Raw genomic sequence first — 8,460 nt, forward strand, 5'->3', positions numbered from 1 at the left:
GCCCACACCTGTCACAGAGTTCGACGAGATAGCAGCCCAGCGCCCCGCGCCCAGGAGCTCACAACCCTCGCAGCACTCAGCACACCGCAGCCGCCGGCCGGCCGCCGCCCCACGGGTGACCGTCACGCCGCCGCCCACCGTCCACCGTCCACCGGCGCACGCCAGCCGCCGCCCACGGCCACCCCTATAGATTCGGAGACCGGCTCGCCTCCCCGTCACCATCCATCCACGCGTTCCCCTTCCCACCTCCCCCGCCAGGCCAAGCCGCCGCCACCCTTCCCCGTCGTCCCGCCAAAACCCTAGCGAAAAATTCCCCATTCCCTCCACGAAAGATTCAAACCCCGCCCACAATTTTCAATCCTCCTCCCGCCGGACCCGATCCCACCCCCACCTACCCACCCGAGAAAACTACCCATTAAAATCCCTCCCGGATGCGCTCCATTTCTTCCGCCATGAGGTCGCTCCTCCTCTCCGGCCCCTCCTCCCCCGCCTTCCTCCCCCGCGCCACCGCCCTCTGCCCGCTCCTCTCGCTCCCTTTCCGGCCGGATCTTTCCCGCCCCAGGCCCCTCGCCCCCCCGGCTCGGTCTCTCTCTAAGAAGGCAGCGCCGACGGCGGCGGCGGCCAGGACTCGGTTAGACGGCCGTGTTCCGGCGATGGAGGCCCGGGAAGCGCAGTCCGGCGAGATTCACGTCATCGTCGGCCCCATGTTCGCTGGCAAGACCACCGCGCTTCTCCGCCGTGTCCAGGCCGAGGCCGGCACCGGCAGGTACTCACCCCCGTCCAGTCTCCCCTCTCTTGTTTACTGATTCATTTCGCTGACTGCCAGTGAACCCCGGTTCCTGTCAGTCAGTCAGGGTTTCTGATAAGACCAAAGAAAAATCAACGCTCAGAAGAGTGTGTATTAAGCCAAGTACTCCCTCCGTAAACTAATATAAAAGCGTTTAGAATACTAAAGTAGTGATCTAAACACTCTTATATTAGTTTACAGAGGGAGTAGTATATAATACTAATCTCCTTCTTATATAAATCTAATTGTCAATAGCTTGCATAGAAAACTGGTGGCCTGTCAGAGGTTCGCTGGTCACTGATGGAATAATTCATGATCTTGGCTAAGTATATAATAACTAATCCTCTTCTTAGTATAACTCTAATTGTCAATAGCTTGCATAGAAAACTGGTGGCCTGTCAGAGTTTCACTGGTCAGTGATGGCATAATCAATGATCTTAGCACACTCAAACTGATATTTTCTTTCTTTCTGAAAAGGCTGTTATGTTATGAGTGATTTTCTTAGTCAGCAAGAAGATTGTTATTGGAGAGATTTTGATGAAAAACAATGCTTCTTGCTCTTTCTGTCTCCTGAATTCCATGCTTTTTGACTTCACCATTTATGTGGGACAATTCGTTGTGGTAGAATTTTGACATCTTTGCCCCTTGCAATACAGGACTGTGGCACTCATAAAGTCTGACAAAGACAATCGATATGGATTGGATTCTGTTGTGACCCATGACGGCACAAAGATGGCATGCTGGGCTCTACCCGAGCTTTCAACTTTCCAAGATAAACTAGGGAGAGAGGCTTATGATAAGGTGTGTCAAACACTTTCAGCCTTCAATTTGGTTAATCATGCTGTGCACTGTGAATTACTACTGCCATGCAAATATTCTAGTGGTTTGAATGGATGCTTCAAACATCACTCTGCTATTGTTTGGTAGCCTTATTTCTCGCGCAATTTATCGTTTCTTGCACAAAAATTATACCTTTACAGTGCTTTCTCAACAAGGTAGAAAAGAGAGTGATCTAGATTGTTGTTATCTGTGCTTGTGCTAGCAGTGAATTCATAAAAGTAAATGTGCCATCAAGCATTATTTGAAAAGGAGATCTGTATGTCTATGCAAAATGCTATAATTTGGACCTGCCCAGATGGAAAAGTTTAATATTGGAGTGGTAGTTGTATGATCTTGGGGTGCGTTTGGTTGGATGCCACTATAATGCACAGTTAAGTTAGCGAGCTTTTACTTTGTTATGCTAATGTCTAGTTCTCCGAACTTGTCATGTTTCACCTCGTTTGACATATAACCCACATTTCAAGGTCAATTTATTTTGTCACACTGAGGAAGGTGAATCCACCCAGTCTGTGGCTACGAAAGTTGCTTTTGGTCTTGGCCTGAAATAGTAGTACTGCTCCTGTTTTCCATTTAGCTGAGATTTGTGAATAAAGAAGTGAACATTGAGTAATTGTGGCAAGGTAGCTGACTGGAAAACTTGCTGCGTCCAATCAAAATATGTTATGGTTGACTTTTCATGGTTGCTGGTAGCCATTTGTTTTTCAATAATATATTTGCAAGCCTGTAGAAATTGCCAAATGTACTTGTGTTTATTTGAACAGTCTATGCCTGAGAAGCCATTACTGATCAAACAACAAAAAATTCGATCTACAAGCATCCTATGTTGAAAATTGACGAGCTTGTATTCAGAGGACCTAGTTTTGTCACATGATAGCAGGAGGCAGTTGTCATGCTTAGTGTTCATCTACTTACCTGATTTAGTAAATTGTCAATGATATGGATTGACTAGCTAATCTGTTATTCAGCCATTCTTAAAAAAAATCTGTTTGTGTGCGAACTTTCTTTTATCTGGTTATCATCACAACTTATCGTACAGTTGCTACGTGAGATGGTACCACCTCCTATCTGTACCGTTGCTGTGGGAATTGGCCTGGAAGCTTTAGCCAGCCAACGCTGGTTGAGATAAGAGCTGTTAGTTTTTTCATGTCATTGTGTAGCATGGTGGTATTGAAGCTGTTGGATTTGGTTGTCTGTAAGAATCTCATCAAAATTTGCTGCTACAGGTAGATGTCATAGGTATCGATGAAGCCCAGTTCTTCGATGATCTTCATGATTTTTGCAGCAAAGCTGCTGATCATGATGGAAAAATCGTTGTGGTTGCAGGGCTAGATGGTGATTACAAAAGGTACTTGCTGAATGATTTATCTCGTAAAACTTATTTAGTTTCCCTATGACTTGGCCATTTGCTGAATCTCTGTACATCCCCTAAAAGGCTGTTAAATAGATAAAATCATCCAAATGGTCCATATTTCATTCAGAAGGTATTGCAATTTTTCTTATCATGCCTACTGTTTGATGATTGAGTTGTTTCACAGGAACAAGTTTGGCTCAGTACTGGACATCATTCCCCTGGCTAACTCGGTCACCAAGCTAACAGCACGGTGTGAGCTGTGCGATCGCCGGGCGTCCTTCACATTGAGGAAGACACAGGAAACCAGGACCGAACTCATTGGTGGAGCCGATGTGTATATGCCTGTGTGCAGGCAGCACTACTTGGACGGGCAGATTGTCATCGAGGCCACAAGGATTGTTATGGATATTGAAAGATCCACGGAAGTAGCTCGCTGCTAGTTAGGGGTGTGTGTGGCTTATCCAGAATATCCCTCTCTTCAGTGTGTCATTCATCCAACAGCGTGTTGAGATGTGCTACCAGTGTGTACCTGTTATTGATCATCTGTGGCAGCATGCCAGCCTGAGTTTCAGATTATGAGGCGTTGCCATATTACCATAGGAGAACTTAATTAAGTTGCGATTTGAGCAGATTGTAAATATTTACCAGTTGGGAATGTTGGTGCAAATAGCTCTTCTTTTAGAATACCCACCTGTTGCGACACAATGGGTTATAATACAGTTTCTGGCTGGGAAGGGAATGCTTAGTAATATGCGTTTGTTGGTTACAAACATTGGTTGGCATGAAATTGTTTGTCTCTATGAGGTAGAATGAGAAACTGAAGAGGTAACAAATGGTTATGTATTTATTTGTGAGCATGTCTTATACACTGTAATTTGGATGCTCCAGTTTGGAAATATTGTGTGTGCAGAAACAATCTTTTGGTATACACATCAAGTGTTAGTCGAAATGACACGATCTGCACAGCTTAGGTTACCTTACCTTTACCTTTGGTTGGACCCAATTCTGCACAGCTGTTCTGCTATCCGTTTTGCCTCGAGCTGTGCTTGCGTTTGTGACTGGTGATGATAACGCAGTGCCGTAGTGCTATCTAGTACTATTCTGTCCCACAATATAAGACGTTTTTGCTTATATTATGAGATAGAGGGAGTATTTAACAAGATTGCAAGAATTATGGAGCAGAGGGAGTACATTTTTGCTACGTTTTGCTAGGTATAGACATAGCTGTGTTTGCTTCGAACGTAGTTGTTTGCACGTTCAGAATGTTGTGTGATGACTCGAATTTACATTAACTTTCTGCTGTGGCAGTGTGGATCTATCACTTGAGAGAGCGGCTTCATCTTGGAAGCAAGGAGTCCATTTTGCTTCCAGCATAAGTGGTCCCAATGTTGAACTACTCTGATCAAAGCCCCAGCGTTGGCTGCTGCTCCTTTCTTTGTGCGGGTTTTTTGTCCGATATTGTTTTTCTGTTAGAACTCAGGATTCCTTGACTGTATAATTTTCTTTGTCAATTTGTTTCGAGCTGATGATGTAAATGTCGAAGACGGAACAATGTAAACTTTTTACCAAATCAATCAGTTTTGCAGTCTTTGCACTTGTCACTGAAATCAATAGTACGGGTATATGTATCTACACATTGGAAAAATGATGTGTAGCCCAATGTATCAGCTACCTAAAAGAAAATCATCAGCAACAATTTTTTTTAAGAGTATCAGCGACGACTTGGTACCAAACAAGTATTATAGTAAAACCAAAAAGGAAAAAGAAAAACGAGTGCTAGCAGACGCTGGGCCGACCGAGTCTGGCTGTGAGTGGGCTTCGAATTCATTTTCCTGTGACCCGCCACGCTCCCACGCATTTCCCCCAAAACCGCCGCCGCCCACCTCTGGTCTCAAAAAATGCCCTCTCCGATCGCGTCGGCTCCGGCGGCGGCGGCCTAGCGCTGGGCGTCGACGCCAGCCGCCTCCTCCTCCTCGCGTGCTCTTCCATCCCCGCCGCATAAACCGCCAGCCATGGGGGTGGAGGCAGACGCTACTGGTTCTAAGTCGAGGAAGAGGAAAGCAAGAACACACGAGGGGGACGTCGCGGAACCTACATCGGAGGACCGTGGACAGCCCCTTCCCGGATCGGATGCAAACGGAGGAGGCGCCGGCGTCGACCGCATCAGCGACCTCCCCGACGAGGTCCTCGGGGACATCGTCTCGCTCCTCCCCACCAAAGAAGGCGGCCGCACCCAGGTCCTCGCCTCCCGGTGGCGCCACCTCTGGCGCACCGCCCCGCTCAACCTCGACCACCGCTCCTTCTTACGCGACGAGGAGGGCCTCGATGTCATCATATCGCGCGTCCTCGCCGCCCACCAGGGCCCCGGCCGCCGCTTCTCCGGCCCCGTCTACCACCTCGCCGGCGACCGAGCGGATGCCTGGCTCCAGTCCCCCGCCCTCAACAACCTCCAGGAGCTCGAGCTGTGCAGCTTCAGCCACAAGTTACCGCGTCCACCGACAACGGTGCAGATGCCGCCCTCGGCCGCCTTCCGCTTCTCCGACACGCTCTATGTTGCCGTCATTGGAGATTGCCACCTTACCGACGACAACATCACTCAGGCGCTTCACTTCCCCAAGCTTCAGAAGCTCGCGCTGCAGTGGGTCAGCATATCCGAATCCTCGCTGCACACCATGATTGCCGCTTGCCCCGCTCTCACTAGTAGAAAAAGGGCTTTAGTCCCGGTTCTGGAACCGGGACTAAATGGTCGTTACTAAAGCCTTCCTCTTTAGTTCCGATTCTTACACGAATCGGGACTAAAGGCCCTCCACCTTTAGTCCCGGTTGGTAACACCAACCGGTACTAAAAAAAATTACGATTTTTTTTGAATTTTTTTATTTTCAAATTTCTGAATTATTTTAACCTCTAATCTCTAATCACTCCTCATCACTGCTCAATTTAACCTCTAATCTCTAATCATCCCTCATCATTCCAAATCATCTAACTTCCCGGACGGTCACCCATCCTCTCACTACTCCAGCCTGAGCACGCTTAATTTCCGGGTTCTATTCTCCCTCGTTTCCAAGTCTGCACTTGTTGTTTTTCCAACAATAGTAAGATGTCAATCGTATTAACCCTCAGGAATTTAGCTTGAGCATGAAGTCACACATTTCACTGTTTGAGTTTGAAACTATTGTTCTAAAAAACAATAATTATTTAGTAACACTAATATTTCTTGAATAAGTAGTTTGACCATAGTTTGACCACAGTTTGGCCAGATTTGACCAAAATTCAAAAAAACTGAAATAATTATTTAGTAACACTAATATTTCTTGAATAAGTAGTTTGACCACAGTTTGACCAGATTTGACGAAAATTCAAAAAAACTGAAATAATTATTTAGTAACACTAATATTCTTGAATAATTATTTAGTAACACTAATACTTCTTGAATAAGTAGTTTGACCATAGTTTGACCAGATTTAACAAAAAATCAAAAAAAAAACAGAAATTTGAGCATAACTTTTTTTCCTTTTAGAATTTGAGGATTCTAAAAATTTGCAAATAGGCCGTAGGCTGTCAAAATCGGATGCGAATTTTCGTGCTGAACATTTTGATATATTATACGTTTTTTTCTGACATCGTATGCAAAAGTTATAGCCGTTTTACATTTTCCCTACACTTTTTGCAAAACATGTCCAAATTTAAGTTTTTAAATTTTCCTAACTAGTACATGTAGTAACATAACTACATCTGGAAGGATTTTAATTTTTGAAGTTTTTATCATTTTCTTTTGCTTTTTACAAAACTGAAAAGGCGATCCACGGCGCGGGGGGGGGGGGGGGGGGGGGGTAGAGTTTGAAAATGGGACCTTTAGTACCGGTTCGTGCCATGAACCGGTACTAATGCCTCAAACCCCATTAGTACCGGTTGGTGGCTCGAACCGGGACTAAAGGTCTAACCTTTAGTACCGGTTGGTGCCACGAACCGGTACTAATGGGCATCGCACCCTTTAGTCCCGGTTCGTGGCACCAACCGGGACTAAAGGTCCCATTTGAACCGGAACTAATGCCTGTACGGTGCCCTAGCCGCTCGAACCGGGATTAATGCTCACATTAGTCCATTAGTCCCGGTTCGTAATGCAACCGGGATTAATGCTCTTTTCTGGCCGAACCAAAGCCCTGTTTTCTACTAGTGTCTGGAGTGCTTGCTTATTCAGAATAGTGGCGGTTTCCATTGTGTCAGAATCAACTCCATTAGCCTTAGAAGCATTGGTGTGAGCGGTCATAGCAATCGGACAGAGAACAAATTTAAGGAACTCATCGTCGAGAATGCCCCTTGCCTTGTCTTGAAAGCTTGCTCACACTTGGTTCATGTGAGTGCCATCTTATATCGGTAATCTCCGCGCCTAAACTGGAGGTCATAGGCTGCCTTTCTACTCATTATGGTATTACAATCTCGTTAGTGTGCCCTTCCTACTTGCTTTCAATGTGCTGCTGAATTACACGTTATCTGCACTTATAGATGGTCTAATGACGTCTTTCATGCTCCATGAAGCAAATGGGTGTCGATCGCCTGACGACGGCGGTGCGCACTGTCAAGATTTTAGCTATTCTTATGCATTCTCTTAGTCTTGATGCTGTTCTTGACTTGATGAGATGCTTTCCGTGCTTGGAAAAGTTGTACATTGAGGTGATACTTCTTCTGTGATGATGGTTCATAGTATTGACTGCTCCCTTGATTCATTTACCGTTCTGAAATGATTGGGTTTTTTTTTTGTTCATTTTCAGTCAAGCGGACCAGGGATTAGCAACCTATGGCGTCGTAAACACCGGACTCTTATAAGATCACTTGACATCCGTCTGAAGACTATTGTATGGAACTATTATCGGGGAATTAAGTCACATGTTGACTTGGCCACATTTTTTGTACTAAACGCTCGCGTGCTAGAATTAATGACTTTTGAGGTTAATGTTGAAGATTTCAACGAGGATTTTTTTGCACAACATCATAAGAAGCTTCAGGTGGATAGTAGGGCCTCAAGAGGTGCTCGGATTCGTTTTACTACCGATTGGTGCTATAATTACCATATGAAGTTTAATGTCCATGATTTGGGCCGAGTTGATCCCTTTGAAAGGACACACCCTTTGGAAGGAGATACCACTTTTGAGCTTTGCTAACTGTTACTCCCGCCGTCCCATAATATAAAAACGTTTTTGACATTAGTCTAGTGTCAAAAACGTTCTTATATTATGGGACAGAGGGTGTTGTTTGTATTATCTCCTTATATCGCAGTTAAGCATGCTGTTCATAATAATATATGTTAGTTCTGTTGAAACCAATTTGTATTCAGCTCGTTTAAGTTTGTATTATCTTGGAACCTTACGGCAGTTAAGCATGCTATATATTCATGATGCTGGTCCTGCTGAAACCAGCTTGATGAGAAAGCACATACACTGTTTTGTGCCCTTGAGTGTCAAGTGTATCCATTAAACCGTTGTAT

General features: G+C 45.2%; 1 protein-coding gene across 1 annotated transcript; it reads left to right on the plus strand.

The window, feature by feature from the left end:
- Positions 1 to 48: 48 nt before the first annotated feature.
- LOC109732574 (thymidine kinase) lies at positions 49 to 3,662 on the plus strand. The gene is made up of 4 exons (XM_020291757.3): positions 49 to 766; positions 1,444 to 1,588; positions 2,851 to 2,972; positions 3,163 to 3,662. Exons 1-4 carry the CDS (start codon positions 432 to 434, stop codon positions 3,416 to 3,418), a joined length of 858 nt encoding a protein of 285 aa, XP_020147346.1. The 5' UTR covers positions 49 to 431; the 3' UTR covers positions 3,419 to 3,662.
- The last annotated feature ends 4,798 nt before the right edge of the window (positions 3,663 to 8,460 follow it).

This window comes from Aegilops tauschii, chromosome 1 (genome assembly GCF_002575655.3).
Source record: "Aegilops tauschii subsp. strangulata cultivar AL8/78 chromosome 1, Aet v6.0, whole genome shotgun sequence".
Lineage (NCBI taxonomy): Eukaryota > Viridiplantae > Streptophyta > Magnoliopsida > Poales > Poaceae > Aegilops > Aegilops tauschii.